Source organism: Sturnira hondurensis, unplaced genomic scaffold (assembly GCF_014824575.4).
Source record: "Sturnira hondurensis isolate 20B ecotype Veracruz unplaced genomic scaffold, ASM1482457v3 Scaffold0019835, whole genome shotgun sequence".
In the NCBI taxonomy this organism is placed as follows: Eukaryota; Metazoa; Chordata; class Mammalia; order Chiroptera; family Phyllostomidae; genus Sturnira; species Sturnira hondurensis.
The window spans coordinates 4,076,221-4,097,351 of NW_028092466.1; the positions used below are offsets into that span (position 1 = coordinate 4,076,221).

Consider the following 21,131-nt stretch of genomic DNA (forward strand, 5'->3'; position numbering starts at 1 on the left):
AGCCAGGGGGCTTATAGGGGAACAGAATTTGTCACCCCAAAATATGTCCCTGGCTTAAGGATTATTTTAGGCTGGTTAATTTTTAAGAAACAGCAGACTTGGGAGAAGCTCTGAAAGCACACAGCAGTTACCCTTTGTAAAAGGTGACTTAAATTTGTAAGGGAGATCTCCGCTTGTCAGGGTGCCTCCCTCCTGTACCTGGTAGAGGGGGTGACTTTGTCTCTAGAAACTGAAATCAATTTGGAATATTTCTATCAGCCTAACAGCCTTACCATGTTTACTGGCTTCTTTTCCCTAGTAAGATTCCATAAATCACACCCCACCCCCAAATCTTTTGTCTTCAGCTGACTATGGTATTTAAGGTAGTGGCTTCAGCCATTTTGGAAACTGAGCCAAAACTGAGCCATTACTCAGTTTTCCTGGATCTTCCCATGTATATGGGAAGTATACGTGTTACTAAGCTTCCGTTTTTTTTTTCTCCTATTAATCTTTTATTATAAGGATGCCTCAGACAGGATCCCAGTCAGAGAGAGAATTATTTTTCCTCCTCTGCAGAGCAGTAGGCTGTACTGTGCAGCCAGATGTGCAGTGGTTATCGCACCCGGGTTTGCGTAATGCGCCCTGTGATGTTTGCGCGGGGACGCAGTCACCTGACGCCCTGTTTCTCAGGTGTGCCCTTCTCATAAGTGGCCACCATGCTGTACCATTAACCTAAAAATAAAGGGCCAAAGTGAGAGACAACATGCATTTATTTTGAGGAAAGCACTGATTAGGCAGATGCCCAAATAATCCTTCCATTAGGAGAGAAAGGCAAAGGGCCTTTATGAGAAAGGGAAGGGGAGCAACAACATCTGTGGACGGAAGGCGTTTCTATAGGTGCAGATAAGCCAACTAGTGACTAATTCTAAAAAACGTTTTTTAATTTTTCAGTCTGGTAGTCATCAGTCCTAGTAGTCATAATAGCTGATTTCTTGTCATCTTTGCAAACAATTGAGACACGGTGCGTTTTAGGTTCAGTCCAAGGCTTATTCCGCGGCTTTAACGTTCTGAAGCTTTGAGGCGTGTGATCTGCAAGGTAGGTCCTCCAGGATGGGGCTCCGACTCCATCTGAAGTGGGTGTGCCCGTCCCCCCACCCCACAGAGTCCGGCAGAAGTAAGGCCTGCTTGAGTGTGGTTGGTAGGGTAATAATATGGGTGTAATAATTGACAGTTTTAATTTCAACATTTCATCTAAAGTGTCATATGGTGTGCTTGAGTGTGATATTGTTATGATTATAGAACTACATGCTTATGATTTTGTAATAAAAATGTTATTTGTGTTGGATGCTGTATTTCTTTTTTATAGTACTTTCTATGAGGTAATTTGTTCATTATCTAATTTTTGAGATGGGTACTTAGATCACTGATTTTTTTTCAGTTAGTCATTTTCTAATAGGTACTTTAAAGGATATATATCTCATTCTAAGTAATAAACTTTAGCGGTATTCTACAGGTTTTAATGTGTGTTTTTTTATTGTCATTTGGTTCAAAATAATGAGGATATCTTTGTTGCCTTCACAAGTGATTTAAAACTAAATTGCTTAATTTCCAAACACAAGATGATTTTCAGATTTATTTTGTTATTTCTAATATAATCTTCCCATGGTCAGAGAACACACCCTGAATGATTTTAGTCCTTTGAAATCCATCTCATGATCAGTTTGGATAAGGGGGTCGTCGTACACCTGAAAAACATGCACGGCCATCACTGGGCGCAGTGTCTCTTACACGTGCATTGTCATTCAGTCTTACGTGTTCCTACGATTTTTTATTTGTATCTGCTTGTTCCATGTTACTGTCTTTGTTTCTCTTTTTAGTTCTGTCAATTTTTTGCTATATACTGCTGAAGTTATCACATATGTACAACCGTAATTTTTATATCTTGCTAGTGAATCATCATGATTTCTTCTCTTTTTTTAGAGACAGAGAGGGGAAGGGAGGGAGAAAGAGAGGCAGAAAAACATTAATGCGTGGGAGATACATGGTTGCCTCTCACATGGCCCCAAGTTGGGACCTGACCTGCAACCCAGGCATGTGCCCTGACTGGGAATCAAACTGGTGACCTTTCGTTTCACAGGCCTGCTCTCAATTCACTGAGCCACACCAGCCAGGGTGATGATCTTTATTTTCAGTGTGCAGCTTTGTCTGACATTAGTATTAGATTGGACCTCAGAACCCTTAAACTCCATTTACTCCTCCCTCCCAAAGTTATGTGCCACCGCTGTTTAACACTCTGTGTTTCAAAACCCACAAGATACTTATTCCTTCTTAGTCAATACCCACTTAGTCTTATCCATTTACTTTCTACTGCTTTTAATTTTTTTCTACATCTCTTAGCTTTCATCTTTGAGAAAGGGTTTCTTTATTTGTGTGACAGTATTTCATCTTCATTTTAAAGTTCTTTTTTCCCCTTGTTTAGAATTTCAAGCTGGCAATTATTATTTTGTTTGCCTTTAAAGATACCATTGCAGTGTGTTATCCCTTCCACTTTTTAATTTTATTTTGTTTCGTTTTAGAAAGAGGGGAAGGGAGGGAGAGAGAGAGAGAAACATTAATGAGTGGTTGCCTCTCACTCACCCCCTACTGGGGACCTGGCTCACAACCCAGGCATGTGCCCTGACTGGGACTCGAACCAGGGACACTTTGGTTCACAGGCTGGTGCTCAGTCCACTGAGCCACACCAGCCAGGGCCCTTCCACTTTTTTATGTTGAGAATTAAGTTTATCATTTTATTACTATTTCTTTAAAGATAGTCTTTTTTTTCCCATACACACACCCCATTGGTTGTTTCTAAAATTTTCTCTTTGCCTTTGGCTTTCAGCAAGCAGTTTTACTTTGATGTTCTGATGTGCTTAGGTAAGGTGTTTTGTTATTGCTGTTTTTGTTTTTGTTTTTTTTAAAATACATTCTGTTGGGAGTTTGTAGGGTTTTTGAATCTGTGGTCTGATGCCATTTGTGAGCTCTGGAAAATTCTTAGCCATTATCTCTTCACATACGCTTCTACTCTGTCCTCTCTTTTCTTGCTGGACTCAAATATCTTGTATTTCAGACATTTTCATCATGTCCTATAGATCTCTTACATCCTTCTATATTTCCATCCTGTGTTCTTCCATAGATATTTGCTTCTAATTAAAATGTCAAGTAACTAATTCCTCAGCTGTATTCCCAATATGTATTCAAATTATGAATTCCTAACAAATTCCTAATTTGCTGTTACACACAGCCACTGAATTCTTTTTCTTTTTTTAATGATTTTATTTATTTATTTATTTACAAAGGGAGGGGAAGGGAGAAAGAGGGGGAGGGGAACATCTACCAGTTAATTGCCTTTCTCCTACGAGCCAAGGGGGGTGTACCTTGACTGAGAATTGAACAAGTGACCTTTTGGTTCACAGGCTTTAGCAGTTCAGTATTTCCAATGGCTTTACTAGACATTCTTCTGGCCTCACCTATTATAATGAGTCTCAAAATGTTAAAAGAAGATTCAGTATTTTTCCCACAAATTAAATTATTTTCTTTGTCCAACAGAAACTCTTCTAATCTCTAAAGCTTGCAAACCCTAGAGTCTTTAACTTGTATCTTAAGTAGTTTTTCTCTGTCCAGAGTTCCTGAGTACTGTTTAGTCTCCATCCAGCTTTCTCCGTGACTCGCCCCTTCTCCGTTCCTGTGCTGCCTCTTCTCCCACCGAGGCTGCGCTGGTGCCAGGACTGTTCCGCAGTCTCCATTTCCTGCTCCTCACCTCTTGCCCTTCTCGCTGTTTTCCACATGGCTGCCAGATTTATACTGTTTCAGAAATGCTTCTTTCTTTTCATCACTCTTCTGTGCTGAACCTCTAATACCTAATCATGGAGAGAGGACAACATCTAAATGGTTCAGTGTGACCTTTTAGGCCCATTACCTCTCACATTCCACTGTACGGACAATTTTCAGCGAGACTGGACTTCTCACCCTGCCTTGGTTATATCCTATCACCAAGTTTTATGCTCTTACTATTTTAATAGGGTTTCCTTTATCCCGCCTTTTGACCTCATAGTCTTTAAAAAGAACATCAAAGACTATCTAGGTCTGAATTTTTGTACCCAGTCTTCGAGTTTCTGGCATGATGGCCATGGGTTTCAGTACCTGGGGCTTGTGTGTTCTGCTTCAGTAGTTTACTTATAATTTGTATAAATCTTTCTCTGTTTGTACCACTCTCTTTTTAGTGCTGTATATTGTGTCTTGTTTTTTAACCATGTATTCATTGTCCTCATCTCTGGAGTGTGTGTTTTTAAATACTTCAGTGGAGTTTACTTTGAACTTTAGGGTGTTGAAGAAATTACTGAGATGTGCTGCTCTCCTACCCCGTGCCTCGGGGAAAGACAGAAGCGATACATATCAGTTACGCAGGAGCCGGACATGTGAGCTAATTTTCTAGATAGAAATTACTTCTTTAAGTACCTCGATTTAATATTTCCATTAAACATTTATTACTGCCTCTTAGGCATGTGCAGGATACTGGTGATTATTTAACCTTGTTTTTTGATGACTTACTCATATTTGTGAGACTTACTCATTTTTGTAATCTTAGTCCTCAGAAAAGTACCCAACACATGGTAGGCACATGTTAGAATTATTTCTGAATAAAGATATCATTGTTACGATTTGTTACCATGTCATACATATAGAATGTATGTTTCTGGGAGCTTCTTTTTTTCTTCTTTTTTCTTTTTGCCAGTCTAATTATTTGTTTCTTGTAAAAGTAAAGTACAAAATCTGTAGCTTCATGAAGTTATAAATATAAAAATTCATTATGATATATAGTTATGATTTGTAAACTTTACTGTATGTAAATAAACCCAATAACAAATTATTCAGATTGCCTCTCCTCAGCTGTCTTACCCTTCTTAATACAGTCTTGGTTTTTATTGTCCCTCGGTGCCTCTTCGTCACATGGGCAGTGGAGAGAGGCTAGACCACTGGGTGAGAGACTTGATTAGGAAGACTTGCCCAGTCCATGGTGTGAGAGGCCCGGGAGTTAGCCAGGGCTGTCTGAGCTCTGTGCTGCACTGTGAGGAAGCCAGCGGTCTGAAGACCTCAGTGGTCAGCAAGGAAGGGGCAAGTGCAATCATTACCCTGGCTCAAGTAGACAGGGACGCATGTCCGTCTCATCACTTCGGGTGTAAGGCAGACAGCCCAGATCAGTGACCTTCGGAAAGGGCTCCTTGCCCTTTGTCCTCTCCTATAGCTCTGATCTAGCATTAGAGCCTACCATTGTGAGTTAGGGAAAGATAGGGAACAGCTACAGAGACAGTTCTGAGCACGCTTAACAACCATTTTTCTGGCAGGCTTTCAGCCTCTTGTTTTAGCGTTAGAACTGCAGCATTCAAAATACGGTGGTCCCTGGAGTGCCTTCTGGTGGCAGCCGCCAAGGGTTTCAGTCCTTCCCAACACAGCTGTGGTTAGTTTCCCTTAGTGCTTTCGGGGAGGCAGGCCGCGGAGCTGGGCACCATCGGTTCTCGTCCTGGGTTAGTGTCTTCCTGCCTTTGGGTTTGGTTTACCCCAACCACCTTAAATAAAAGGTCTGCGTCATAAGTCATAATGCGACTGAGCGTGCTTCCAAGTACGGCCAGTCCCTCAGAGGGCTGCAGCATCTGGCAGCAGTCCTGACTGGCCTTGTTTTTCTGTGTGATTTCCCAGGGTCAGTTTTGCAGATTGTTCTCAGAAACTATTCCATGTGCAATTACACCCCAAATTCACAAGTATCAGCTCTGCGTGCTGATGTGGATCAGGAAAGGATTGTGTCTTCCAGACTAGTGGCTCTTAGAAGTAGTTGAGGACCCCCAGAGATTTCGTTTATGTGGGTTATATTTATTTATATTTACTATTAGAAATTAGACCAAAATTTTAAAATATTTATTAGTTCATTTATTTAAATAAATTCATTTAACTATATAACAAGTTACTGTACATTATTTTTATGAAAAAAGCTATATTTTAAAAAAATCAGAAGAGTGAAAAGTTTTCTGTGTTGTGAATCTCTTTAATAATCACCTTTTCAGATCATTGTGGACATTCTTTTTTGATAGAATACCCAACTTAAATGGTATTTTCTTTACAATGTGTAATCTGAAACTATATTAATGAACTTTCCATACCCAGTACTCTGGGGAAAGAATGAGCATGAAGAGACAAATAACCTTGTTTGAACCTTATAGTAGCCCTGTGAATACATGAAGTATATATTATTATTTTCATTTTACAGATGGGGGATTGAATCCAGGAGAGACTCACTTAATAATCTTTCTGTGACAAAACTACTTGTGGTTTGGAATTGCCTGTTGTGGGCTAGATTTAATTTTGGGAGTAGATTAATTATCCAAAGGATAGAGTCTCCCTGTTCAAATTACCGTGTGATTGTTTGTCCAGTGTATGTGTTTTTTAAACATTGTATTTTATTTTTATTCTAGACTTATTCTGGACTCTTCTGTGTAGTCATAAATCCTTACAAGAATCTTCCAATTTACTCTGAGAATATTATTGAAATGTACAGAGGAAAGAAACGTCATGAGATGCCTCCTCACATCTATGCTATATCTGAGTCTGCTTACAGATGCATGCTTCAAGGTAACTGGGAACGTTAGCACACTAAATGCTTAAGATCTCTTAAGTGTGGTTAGGTATTTTACTAGATGCCAGTCTTTTCAAAAAAGATTAAAATTTTAAGTCTTTTTTAAAAGATTAAAAATTAAAGTAACAAATGTTATTGTAAAAATTTATGAATTCTTACGATTAGAACGGGTGAATGGCCATTTTTATAGGAAGCCGGTATGTTTGTTGCTTCATAAATACTCCATGTTAATTTTTATGTTAAAAAGCACCTAGTTTTTAGATATCTGATCAAGACTGAGGTGTAGGTAGACACAGTTTTGCCTCCTAGCACAACCATATAGAAAGAATTACAAGTAGATCTAAAAAAAATCCACCCAGAATCGTCAGAAATCAAGCTGTATGGAAGTCTGACAACCAAGGATTTAAAGAAGCCACATTCATGCAGCTGGTTAGGAGGGGTAGAGTCACAGAAAGGGTGAAGATCTGGTGTGCCGGGGAGGGGTGGGGATGGCATAACAGACAATTCCACATTCACGTGTGGTGGGTGAAAATTGGGAGGGATAACTTGGAAGCCAGTGATCTTAGCTCTAGGCCCAGCACACAGCTCAGGGTTCCAGCACTGGGAAGATAGATCCCCACAACTTCTGACTGTAAAAACCAGTGGGGGTTGGGGCAGCAGAAGAAACTGCCAGAGAGACTTTCAGGAGACTCGGCTTAAAGGGCCCACACTGACTTAGAACATATGCACACACACCCATTCTAGGATTTGCCACCAGGGCAACAGCTGGAAGGGCACCAGTTGCGTATGGGAAGTGGGTGAAGTGACTGAAAATGGGGCAAGTGCCAGACAAACCTCCAGAAACCAGGCAGTGACATTGTCCCCTCCCCCTACACAGAGCCACAAGGCGAAGCATGTTGCCCTGCTTTAACCATTACCTAGGCTCTGCCCCACACAATTTATACACGGGTAACTTTTCTACAATAGGCCATACTACTAAGAAAGGGAGTCAAAGCACCTCTACCTAAAACACACAGGGAGGCTGCCAAATTGAGGAGACAAAGATAGAGCCCAAATGAAAGAACAGAACAAAACCCCAGAAAAAGTACTAAAGGAAATGGAGATAGGTAGCCTATCAGGTGCACAGTTCAAAACATCAGGATGCTCAAAGAACTCATTGAATGTGGCAGTAACATAAAGGAAGAAATAATGTTTATAGTAAGTAAAATAAAGAAAAACCTACAGGGAACCATCAGTGGAGGGGAGGAAGCCAGGATTCAAATCAATGATTTGGAACATAAGGGAGAAATAAGCATTCAACCACAACAGCAAGAAGAAAAAAGAATTTAAAAAAACAAGGGTAGTATAAGAAGCCTCTGGGACATCTCCAAACGGGCAGACGTCTGAATCATAGGGATGTCAGAAGGAGAAGAGGAAGAGCAAGAAATTGAAAACTTAGTTGAAAAAATAATGAAAGAAAACTTTCCTAATTTGGCAAAGGAACTAGACCTACAAGTCCAGGAAGCACAGAGAGTTCCAAACAAGTTGAACCCAAAGAGGACCAGACCAACATACATCATTAAAATGCCAAAATGTGAAAGATAAAGAGAGAATCGTAAAAGCAGCAAGAGAAAAGCAGAGTTACCTACAAAGGAGTTCCCAAAAGACTGCCAGCTGATTTCTCAAAAAGAAACTTTTCAGGCAAGAAATATTCCAAGTGATGAAAAGCAAGGGCCTACAACCTAGATCACTCTATCCAGCAAAGCTATCATTTAGAATCAAAGGGCAGAGAAAGTGCTTCCCAGACAAGATAAAACTAAAGGAGTTGATCATCACCAAGAACCCTTATATGAAATGTTAAAGGGACTTACCCAAGAAAAAGAAGATAACAACCATGAACATTAAAATGGCAACAAATTCACAACCATCAACAACTGAATGGAAAAAAACAAACTAGGCAGATAACAAGAACAGGAACAGAATCATAGATGTGGAGATCATTTGGAGGGTTATCAGCTAGGAGGAGGAAAGGGGAGAATGGGGAGAAGGTGCAGGGATTAAATATATTTGGTAGGTACAAAATAGGGGGATGTTAAGAATAGTATAGATAATAGAGAAGTCAAGTAATTTGTATCCATAACCCATGGACATAAACCAAGGGGGGATTGCTGGAGAAAAGGGGGGTACTGGGGGGATGGGGAAAAATTAGGACAACTTGTAATAACCTAATAAAAAATATTTCTTAGAGCATCTAGTTTTTATATACACTTGATCTGCACCACAAGCCAGTATAATAAAAGCTCTTTAGGTTTGAAAACCAACAGGAAGGGCCAACAGGAAGAATAATAGAAAAGGTGAATGCTTCATTGGGGAAATAAGAATTGTAAAATATTTCTGATTTAAATGCATATGAAACAGGCAGCAAAAGTTAAATTAAAATGTATGTGTTGGATTGGTTGGTTTTGATTGTTTTCTTTTGGATTTAGAATGAAATATAAATTTAAAGAGTCATTCATTTGAATCATGGCTTTAAACTCAAGGGTTTATGGAGGGATGTGTTTTTAAAAAGACAAAACGTAGCAGTTTTGAATGCATTTAACATTGCTCAAAAAGGCTACATTGTACGTGGGACTTCCTAGTGCTATGTGAAGTCTTTTATAACTTTCCCCTCTATATCCGTTTATTTCTTTAAAAACAAATTCTATAAAGTATATTAAAATCTATGTGGTTCTTACACCACAGTAGTTCCCTGATCATCGGGAAATAGGATACACTAGCCCTGGCTGCTGTGGCCCAGTGGATTAAGTGCCATCCTGCAAACTGAACGCTGGTTTGATTCCCAGTCAGGGCACAGGCCCAGGTTGCAGGCCAGGTCCCCAGTAGGGGGCGTGTGAGGGGCAACCAACTGATGTTTCTCTCCCTCTCTCCCTCCCTGCCCCTCTCTCTAAAAATAAATAATGTTTTAAAAAAAGTAAATAGAGGATATGCTATATCCACCTGTCATCAGATCTTGTAGGTCATGAAAAGGCTGTCTTGGTGACTGGGTCTGAAGGGGAGTGAGAGGGGTCAATAAAGTACACCACCCATTTCTACTTCAAGTGTTACTTGGATAGTTTTATACACCAGGTCCTCTGAGACAAATAAGAGATACTTCAAGACTAGACTAGAATAGAATAGTGTCATAGATTGGTAAGGACAGGTGTGATATCGGTTCGATATCCAAAATTAGCTTAGGCTTAAAAAAAGATTAGATTTAAAAACCTTTCTTGCCCTGGCTGGGGTGGTTCAGTTGGTTGGAGCGTTGTCCTGTAAACAGAAAGGTCAGAGATTCCATTCCCAGTCAGGGACTTAAGAGAGGCAACTGATTGATGCTTCTCTCTCTCTCTCTCCACTCCTTCCCATCTCTCTAAAAATTGATGAGCATGTCCTCAGGTGAGGGTAAAAAAATGACTTAAAAACCTTTGTTAAGTTCGGAGCCAAAGAATACTAAGTGGCTATGGCAGTGATACTAGAGAATGAAGAAAGAAGCATTGTCAGCTTCTTTGTTTTTGGTTTGTGTCTCTGTTAAGAGTAATCTTTGTGTTCGGAAAAGCATTTGTGTGAATGAGCAAACTTTGCCTTATATGGGAGAAGAAACTGGAGAGAGTTTGCTCCTCTAATTGAATCATAGTCTAAACAAATGCATCCTTACTGTTGAGATTGCTGACTCCCCTGGTCTTTGAAGTGTATAGAAGGAGCATATCCCGAAGGCTGGGGTGGGCTCACAAATGTAATTCTAATTTTTAAAAGGGAAGAAGCTCCAGGCTACTGAGCATTAACACACCTGCCAGGAAAGATTCTAGACTCTATTGTTAACAGTCTGAAAACAACATGAGAACATTCACCATATTACTTCAGCTTAGTAGGAAGGGAAATAGAATAGACAGTGTAAACAGACAACTAGGACACATGGCATGTCATAGTCTGCCGTGACATCCTTGTGGCTGTATGCTAAAAAGTTGCACTTGAGGTGCTGTTAATGATTGAGGTTGGCTGGGTTTTTCAGGGTTTGCACAAAGGCCTTGTGTCCTTTTCAGCATCTTTATCAATACACTTAAAGATGTGGGATGCATGCCCATAAAATTTGTAGATGATGCAAAACTGGGAGGGAAAAAAATACATTTGATGAAGTAGAATTTTAAAAATATCATGGCAGGTTGAATGGGGAGTTAGATCTAACAAAATAGTTAATGAGGATAGATGTTCATGTCCCAATACGGAACGAGTGGCTCTCTGGCTGCACACTACCTAAGGCTGATGTCGCCAGGATCCTGGGCGTGGGAGGCTCAGCCGTCCTCGTCTTTCAATATAGCTGTTGGTCTTAAAAAAAAAATGAAGATGTGGCTAATCACTACATTATAGTATTATTACTATTAGTACTATTAATACTATTAATGTTAGAATGAACATTTATTGAATATTACTATGTGCTAGGCACTGAGGTAATTGCTTATATGTATTATTTAATACACAACACCAATCCTATAAAGTAAATAGGATCACTTATCCCTATTGTATGGGGCACAAAAAGTTAAAAATTTGACCAAGAAAGTGTGAATAGTAAGAAATATGATCTAGGATTTGAAACCAAGTCAGTTTGACACATTCTTACCCACAGAAATAAACTTCTGTGTGAAAGTTAGAAAGTGTTACAGTAGTTGATAGTTTTGATTATGTAATAATTTTAAAAATTGATACAGAAAAGAAAGAAATGCTAAACAGTTTAGCTGTATTCCATTCTATAATTAGGGTCTGCTGGCTGATGTACTATATACACAGTGCAATTTGGTGGAGACATCTGCTAGGGTCAGGTACACCTAGATTGACTGATGAAGCTCATGCTACCTTTCAGTACTGATCAATCTAGGCTTTCAATTACAAATGTGAGCAAGTAGCTGAATATAACTGGGCATGTAAAGAGGATCTATGGCTAGAGAGGGTACCATGCAGAGGATTCAGAGCATACAGTCCCAGTGAACAGTTTGTTTATCTAATGCAAAAACAGAAAGAGCTTAACTTGTTTTCTTAAGTTTGCATTCTAGAAGATAGTGTGTCAATAAAATACTCAAGAAATAATTTATTGAATGAATGAAGGTAAAGTTCTTAGACATAAATTTTATTACAAAAATCATAAATTTGCCCTGGCTGGTGTGACTCAGTGGATTGAGGGCTGGCCTACAAGCCGAAAGGTGGCCAATTTGACTCCCAGTCAGGGCACATGCTTCGGTTGTGGGCCAGGTCCCTAGCAGAGGACCTGCAAGAGGCGAGACAACTAACTGATGGATGAATCTCTCACACATTGATGTGTCCCTCCCTTTCTTTCTTCCCTCCCTTCCCCTCTCTCTAAAAATAAATAAGTAAATTTTTTTAAATTACAAATTCAGATTTCATTAGGTTTATATTTAAATTATAATATATACCTTAATATAACTATCTCATGTTTTTAGTATTAGGTGGAGCTTTCTTTTTAATATCTGTTTCCTGTTAGTGTATAGAAATATTCTTTTTCAAATAGACAGTATATTAACATTGTATTTTGTGACCTTGCAGAACTCACTTATTCTGGGTGGGTTTTTTTGTAGATTGGGATTTTCTGTGTGGGCAGAAAATTGTCTAATCTTATCCTCTAAATAGAGACGTTCTTTCCTCCCTTCTAGTCAATGTCTTTATTTATTTTTTTCATCCCTTGTGATGGTGAATAGGTATGAGGAGAACAGCGTCCTTTTGTGTTCCAGAACTGAGGAGGGCAGCCTCCTGTTCCGCACTGTTGAGGATGATACCAGCGAGAGGGTTTTCTGTGGATGTCCTTTATCACGGTGACGAAGTTCCCTGTGCTCCTCCTGGCGTGCTGAGGTTCTGTTTGTTTGGTTAATCACGAGTGGGTGTTGAGTTTTGTCAAATGCTCTTTCGACATCTATTCGGATGATTATATGGTTTTCTTCTTAGTCTGTTGATCAGAGAATTAGATTGTTTGCCTTTTGGATGTTGAGCTAACTTTGAATTTCTGTGATAAATACCACTTGTTCATCATGTGCGTTATCCTTTTTATATTTCGTTGGATTGGATTTGCCAACATTTTGTTAAGAATTTTTGTGCCCTTGTTTGTGAGAGATATTTGTATGTCATTTTCATTTGTATAATGTCTTTTTCTAATTTTAGTATCAGAGTAAGGCTTGTCTTTTAGAATGGGTTGGAAAACGTTTCCTCCCTTCAGTTTTTCTGGAGTTTAGATAGAATTGGTGGTATTTTTTCCTTAAACGTTTTGTAGAATTCATCAGTGAAGTTATATTTTCTTTGTGGGAAGATTTTTAATTACACATGCAATTTATTTTTTTACTGAGGCATAATTGACATACAATATCGTATCAGTTTCACACATCCAGTTTCTTTAATAGGTATAGGACTGTGCAGGTTATTATTTCTTCTCGAGTGAGCTTTAATAGAAATTGTTCCTTTTATCTTAGTTATCCATATTTTTTGACATACAGTAGTTCCTAATATTTCCTTATTATCCATTTAGTATTTGTGGGGTCTGTAGTGGTGTTGCCTTTCATATTCCAGATATTGGTAATTTGTGTCTTTTTCCTAATCAGTCTGGTTAGAAGTGTATTGGTTTCATTGATTTTTCTCAAAGGACCAGCATTTGGTTTCACTGTTTTTTTTTTTCTTCCCTTCTGTTCCTTATTTCATTGATTTCTTTAGCATTTTCTTCCTTCTACTTACTTTGGGTTGGATTTGCTCTTGTCTAGTTTTTCTATAAAGTAGGTGCTGACATCGTTGATTTGAAACCTTTTTCACTGTTGAAAATAGGATTTAATTTGCCATGATTTATTAAGTAGCCGCATAAATGGTCGGTGGTTTGGGGCAGGTGCTTTGGAAATATGTGTTATCAGATGAACCGCTAGTCTTCAAAAGGCTAGTTGCATTTTTGAGATTGAAATTGTTTCCCTTAAATATCGATGGAAGGCTGTATCTGGTCACATTGATAAGTTTTTTAAGATCTTTGTGTAAACTGTTGTAGTGCTGAGTTGGCCCTTGAAGGACATTGGACTGAATGAAGCAGAAGGTGGGAGTGAGGCAACCGTAGTTGGAGGGAATCTTGGTCATGATTCCCTTGGTCATCTGTCCCCTGCATCCTGGGGGGTGCACTATGGGGCAGAGCTGAAGGGCAGATTGCAGTTGTGTAGGCCTCAAATTTTGGACCATGATAATAGCATGTACAAATGTGGGAAGAGAGCCATTCTGAATGAATTAAGAAGCAATTTAATTTTGTCTTTAACTTTTTTGTCTTTCAGTTTCTTTAAATCTGTAAACCAGTTCACAAAAGCCATAAAATAAATAAAAAATGAATGAATGAATAAATAATTTTTTTAAAAAAACCTTGGTGTAGTGGAGTTCTATAGATATTGTTTAGACCAGAAGAATTTACCAATCTGATGGTTCATGTTTAGAGTGAATAAGCAGACTTGTTAAAACCTAGTTTATGGGTAAAGAAGTTGAAACCAGCAAGGAATCAATGCCTCATTTATAGACACATTGGTCAGTGTGCGGCAGAGCTGGAACACGAACAGAAGAGTCCTGTTCCCACTGTTTGCCGTTGCCCAGCATGGTACCTAGCACGAAATTTCTCTCAGCAGACCTAAGCCAACTGGCAATTCTGGTAATAAAGAATTAGACAGTTTCCGATCTCAGTCAGCACATTCTACTGGGCAAGCAATTGGCAGAATTGTTTGTCTAACTCCAAAATATGGTTCAAAGAGGGCAACAGTGAGGAGTCAGAGGGGGAGTATTTGGGAAGGTTCCCCAGAGGAGATCCAGCTGAGCTGATCAGGAAAAGACACTGGGGATATCCAAGTATTTGTGGATCTGGGAGGAGTATGTCGAAGAAGTGGTGACCTCTGGGAAAGGGAACCAGCAAAGGAGGCAGACACCAACTGTGTGCTAGGAACGCTGCCTACAGCAACCAGAAGGAAGGGACTGGGTAGGACAGACCACGTTTTACTCTACTTGGTTGTGCTTCGCAGATGTTGCGTTTTTCCTTTTTTCTTTTCTTTTTTTAAACAAATTGAAGGTGAGATCCTCCACCAGCAAATTAACCACTTGCTTAATTGCAATATTCCTTTGATTGTGGTGGTCTGGAACCCAGCCACAGTATTTCTGAGGGATGCCTGTTTTAGGAATTAAATTATGCTTGAGGGGTCAGGCAGTAATATAACTCAGTTTATACATAGAATATATGAGTGGATTTACTTATTTTGCTAGTATTATGTGAAAAGAGTGTGACATAGTGATGAACTATTCATTTCTCCTTCATGACATTTCTCTGTACCTGAATGACTATGAGACCCTCACTGGGCCGCAGTGGCGTCCACAGAGGGAGGGCAAGCACAGCAGAAGGGAGTGACAGGAAAGCAAACTGGCCTTGTTGGGGGCACAGGCGCTGGGAGCAGACCTAGCTGGCTGTCACCCCAGCATCCTTGCCCTTTGGTGGCTGTGTAACTTGGGAAGGTTACCTGACCTGCTCGTGGAAGGAACAGTTCTCATCTGTAAACTGGAGATAGCGATGCTTGTAAGTGATTGGAAATCACACGCCCTACATTGGTGGTTTTGCCCATGGGTTACATGTGAATTTGAACTTCACCTTTTCATTTTAAAAATTGAGTTGAATACTTAAATCATTAATCACTTTAAAATCATGTTAGACTTTTTTCACTGTGCTTTCTTTCCTTATTTTTAGTGTATGTAACACTTTGACTTGATAGTGGCTAAACTTCATGTGGATATTTATCCTCCTTCAACCTTCTTTTCTGCTCAGTGTTTGATACTAGTTTTTTTTTCTTCAAGGTCACATTAGTACCAGTTGTGGGTATTCTTGAAGCCATTCTGAAAGGCATTAGTTTTCCAAAATTGGTCCTGCCTCAGACTCACCTACGGAATTTGTTTAAAGTGGGATTTTTCAGTTCCTACAGCTCCTGAAAATGATTAGCAAAGGTTGGAGCTCCAGGAAGTACATTGCTACAAAACTTCCGAGCTGAATTTGATAAGCATGAAGGTTTGAGAATCAGGGTTGACTAGGTATATAAAGTCTTCCAAGCCTGGGTTGTTATTTACTCCCAGAGAATCTGGCAAAAGAATAAATGAACTTGGCTGGACAATAACAGGGTTGGGGGAGAGTTGACCTGAGAGGTGTAGAGTTACTAATAGGCTGTTACTGTAACTTTATTGTATCAAATATTTTAAAAACCAGGCAAATGGTCACCCTCTTCTTTTGTTTTGTTTTCTAGATCGTGAGGACCAGTCAATTCTTTGCACGTAAGTAAATGCTGAATGTTCAGATTTATTTTTGATTCTGTTGAAAAGTAAAGCAATTAATTTTTTTGTATGGAGGGAGGGGGTAAAATAGAGTGGTGATTTTTAGGAGTTTGATGTAAACCTTGTCGATATTGTTTTAAGACTAAGATTATATAAGTTGCTTAAATTTAGTATTACTGTTTAATCCTCAAATTGGGCTTTTCACACATAATCTGTGACATCTTTGGTTTGTATGTCCAAATGTTGACCTACTAAACATTTCAGTAATTTATCCATGTTACCCAATAGATATTATTGGTTATTATGTGCCTTGTGTGCCATATGCTAAGTACTGAAGACTCAAGGTTGAATAAAACAATATCCGCAGAAGGAAATTATTAGATTTGCATATTAGAAAGACCGCTTTGGCTATGGTGTGAAAAATGGACTGGAGGAAGAGTTAATAAAACAGCAAGACCAGCAAGGAGGCTGGCTTTTCAGTTATCTAGGCAAGAGTTGGTAGATAGGAACTTCAGGTGGAGGAGTTACCATGAACCTAGAGAAAAGTGGATGAATTTAAGTGGCGTTCAGTTGAGGAGACAGCTCACAGGACTTGGTGGTTTGTATGCCTAAGAAAGAGAAGCTGAGCCCTGGCTGGTGTAGCTCAGTGGATTGAGCGCGGGCCTGTGAAGCAAAGGATCACGGTTCAATTCCCAGTCAGGGCACATGCCTGGGTTGCAGGCCAGTTCCCAGTGGGGGACGCATGAGAGGCAACCACACATTGATGTTTCTCTCCCTCTCTCCTTCCCTTCCCCTCTCTCTGAAAATAAATAAATAAAATATTTTCTTAAAAAAAGAAAGAGGAGCTGAGAGAGAAGGTGGAGTTACCATGAGTTCAGGATGTTTCCTGACATGGGAACATGGGAGAAAAAACAGACTCGCAGTGGAAGATAATGAGTTTGGTTAGGGACACATTGGCTTTGAGGTGCCTGTGACTCATCTAAGTGGAGCTGTCCACCGGCTATTGGGTACGTGGATGTGGAGCCCAGGAGAAAGAGCCCTGTCTCACTGGGGACTCACTCCCACGCCTGCAGTCGCCTGCTGGGGCTACCTGGGGCTGGCTGACAAATGGCTGCATGTCTCGGCTTCTTCTCCACATCTGCTGCCTAGCCTCGGTTTCAACATGGTAGTAGGACTCCAAAGGTAACCAGAGAGCAAGCTCTCACGTGGGACCATTCAGGTTGCTGCTTGTGTCACAGGTACTGCTGTCCCCTTCCCAAGCAAGACACATGGCTAGGGCCAGGGCCAGGGTCACTGTGGGAAACACTGCCAAAGGCAGTAGATGCAGCGGGATCTGAAACAAGTGGGGCCCTTGCTGAGTCCCCATGAGAGTGTGGAATGGAGCCAGATCCAGTCCACCAAGGGCGGAGCAGTTGCAGTTGTTGCAAGTGGGTGCAAACGGGACAGTGGAACACAAGGGTTGAAGATACGGGCAGGAGAAACTACCACAGTGGGCCACGGGCCATGGGCGAAGAGGAGGGAATTGATAGGGAGGAAGTACATGGGTCGAAGAACTAGATCTGCAGAAATGGAACAGTTGATCTTGGAGATCCTGGAGTGTCAGAGCCGGAAGAGGAGGCGGCGTGGCCACACAACGTGAGAGGGGAACACCTAGTGTGTGGCAGCAGGAGAGGGTGAGTGAAGAAGAGGGGTAGGAGGAGGGCACAAGGAGCCAGGCGGCCTGGGGTTTGGGACCTCGTTCTCCTGAGAAGTGGGGTTTGGCAACACACGCACCAGTGACCTGAGCAGTGGCTACTGGTGAGCACTTCGTGAGGCTTGGAGGAATGTTCTTTATTCCCAGGTAATGTGCTTCTTACTCTTTTGGAATGAAAACTGCTTACTTTTTTGAAACAATACTATGTTTTGTTTTGTTGTTTTTAATGATCTTACTAGTCAAAATAAATCCAGAGGGGGAACCAATGTTCCTACTGTATGTGACGTCAGGAGGAGGGGTAAGGGGGAGGAGCTTTTATGATAAGAGAGTCAGGAAACAGCATTCCAGAGAATAAAAAGGGTGCTGCCAACTTTCTCCCTGACTTGTGTGTGTGTGCTCACGTGCACGCATGTGGGCGTTTGTCGCATATGAGGGAAAGGGTGGTGTTCACTCGAGAAGGCTGCCTGGGGGAGCACCAGGGCTTGGTAGGGCCAGCGGGATTGGGGGGAGCTCAGTGAAAAGGCTGAGGGTGGAGGTAACTTTGCTCACCATGGTATGGGGGTCTCAGAGAGTACAGTTGAAACAGTGCCGGGGGGGGGGCAGAAAATAAGGGCTTGGTATCAGGAGAAAGGAAACAGTGTGAGAGCAAAGTGGAAGAATGAAAAGTGACCAGAGGAACTGACATTTGTAGCAGTGAACAAGGATGTTGGGGGGGGTGTAAGTCTGAAGGAGTCCCCAAAGTGTTTATGTCTATACCCCTGGTGGATAGAAGAGGGAGACTGGGCCTTGGGCAGCAAATGCCGTGGCTGGCACTTACTGCCTTCCTTTCCAGTGGATTCCTAGCTCAGGTGGGCAGGCACTCAACCAGGTTAGCTTCTAGACCCTCATCCTCCTCACAATCCCGGATGGCTTTTTGAAGAATCAGTGTGCCATGTGTACAAGGGCGGCCTGATAAACCTTCCAGGCATATAGGACAGCAGACGAGAAATAGTATCAGGCAACTTACAAGTAATTTGAGCATAAGATGTGAAGCAGAGCATCCATGCCAGTTAAAACTCAACATGCCCAAGAATTAACCTTTATTCCTGTACAAACACAACTCATCTCCCAATTTTCTTATTTCTGTCATCAACCCTATGTGTTTTAGGACTTAAGACTTAAAGTCATGCAGTCTGCTTTGACTCCCCCTCTTTTTTATGCCCCTGTTTCTAGTTAGTTGCCTCATTTGACATTTCTTCCTTCTGCCTCCCCCTAGCCTGGCCCATCGTCACCTGACAGCTCACTCAGTCTGACGGGCCCCAGCTGACTGCCTCGCCTTTAGCCTCTTTTTCCCTCCAGGAAGGAAATGTGCCCAATTCGGAATCCCACCTGTACAAGAAGTTCCAGCCCACATTGCTTTTCTTGCACCAGGTCCTTCTTTATTTGGGTCACATTCCTTATTTGGACCATATGTATATTGTTTTATAAATACATGGTGACATAGGAACTGACTTACCTTGATTGCTTTTTAATTATCCCTTGAGATCCTGGCACAGTGTACGGAGGAAACAGTGGGGTGGGGCGGGCAGTGATATGTACTTAGAAAATGGATAACATTCTGAACAATGGGATGAGTCTCGTAATTAAGTAGGAGCCAAAAAAACAAGCTTCAGTGTAGATTAGAAAAATTTATTAACTAATGACACTGTATGTATTTTCAAAGGGTAAAGCCTTTCTGATACCATTTTAAAAAGGCATTTTATTTTGAAACTGCAAACCTACACATGTAGAATACTGTGTGACCCCTTAAATGCCCATCTCCCAACCTCAATGATGTAAAAAAAATTTACTACCTTTTCTTTACTTCATTTTTCCTCTTTTAACCTTTGCTAATGCATTTCCCCAAGTTTTTATTTTAAAAAATTCAAACCTGAATTTTTCAAAAAATTCAAAACCTGAAAAAATACAAAATTTTACTGAAAAGTTGAGAAAATGGTACTTTACGTACCCATATAACCTTCACTTATATTTGTCAGTTCACTCTCTCTACACACAAGCACTTAAAAAAAAAAAAAAAACATTTTCAAGTCAGTTGCAGACATCTGGACACTTGACCTCTAAATACTTCAGCAGGCATCTCTTAAGAACAAAGGACAGAGGGGGCTTCCACCTTACCACAGACCATCATCACACTTAAGAAAGAAGATTAACATTGATTCAATCATAGTGTCTTATACAGAATCCATATCAAATTTCTGTAATAGTCTTCAACATGCTTTTGTAACTTTTAAAAATCCATGATTCTGTCAAGGTTCACTCCTTGCATTTGTTATATCTGTTAATTTTTATTCTATATTCTAGAGTAATCTCTCTCTTTTTTTTCTGCTTTTAAAAAAATTACCTTGGCTTGGATTGTTCAAAAAAAAAAGTCACTTATTGAGAACCTAATCTGCAAACATCTAAAAATCGTCTGCTGCAATGCGGACCTCTGACACTGCGGACCTCCGAGGGCACGCGGTGCTCACATAGGGCCACCAGCCGCGAGCTCAGGGCTTTGCAGGCCATGAGCACTTCTGACAAAATAACACAAGTTTGGGGGTTGTCACTACCCCTTCAGATTCAGTAACTCTAGAATGGTCTTCCTGAGCCAGCCAGAAGAAGAGGCACAGAGGGTGAGGCCTGGGAGGGTCGCAAAGAATCAGCCTCCCTGCCTCTTGGACGCTCCCTCTGCACGTCACCAGCCAGGAAGCTCCCCTAAGCTACCAAGTCCGGAGTTTTTATTGGAACTCATTTTGTGGGCGTGATTGATTGAATCACTGGTCACAAGGCTGAATTCCCTCTCTAGCCCGCCCCCGTCCCAGGAGACCCGCCTGATACTACAAGGTTTATCAGCCCAAACCTCTAAACACCCTTTTGATCTTTCAGCCGGTTCCCCTGCAGGATCTATCTGGGTACCACTATGAGTCCCCTCATTAGCATAAACTGTATGGGCCCAAGTGAATCAGAGACATTCCAAGGACTTAGAGGCCCCCTCCCAGGAACCAGGGACAAAGACCAGCCAAATTCTTTTTTCCCCTCTTTTTTTTCTTTTTCTTTCTTTCTTTATTATTCAGCATGAGTTGGTAGAGGAAAGTCATAACCAGAATCTAGTCACTGAAACTCTCCATGGAATGGGGCCTGTGTGTCCCTGTCCACAGCCCCAAAGTCAGGGCAGTGCTGCACAGTCGCCAGGGGTCAGGTACAGGACGCCCGCTCTCCTTGACTGGGTGGTGGGGGCTTGGGTGACCATTTGTGGTGGCCTTTTGGGATATCTGGGAGCAGGAAACGCTTGGGGAGGGAATGACTGCTGTTGGACAGAAGGAAAGGTCAATGAGTCCTAATTTACTTTTGCCACCAAAAGTGACCATTACAGGCACTAACACGTGTAATCAGATGGTTATTTTTATTCTAGACTGACTTTTTCTTCAATTCTTAGGCTTCTGT

General features: G+C 40.9%; 1 protein-coding gene across 2 annotated transcripts in view; it reads left to right on the forward strand.

Annotated features, from left to right (window-relative positions):
- The window catches only part of MYH10 (myosin heavy chain 10), a 144,134-nt gene that overhangs the window by 19,546 nt on the left and 103,457 nt on the right, over positions 1–21,131 (forward strand). For both annotated transcript variants that reach the window (XM_037028367.1, XM_037028366.1), the window contains 2 exons: positions 6,486–6,642; positions 15,949–15,976. In XM_037028367.1, the coding sequence (XP_036884262.1) occupies positions 6,486–6,642; positions 15,949–15,976 (185 nt within the window). The remainder of the gene's footprint in view (positions 1–6,485; positions 6,643–15,948; positions 15,977–21,131) is intronic.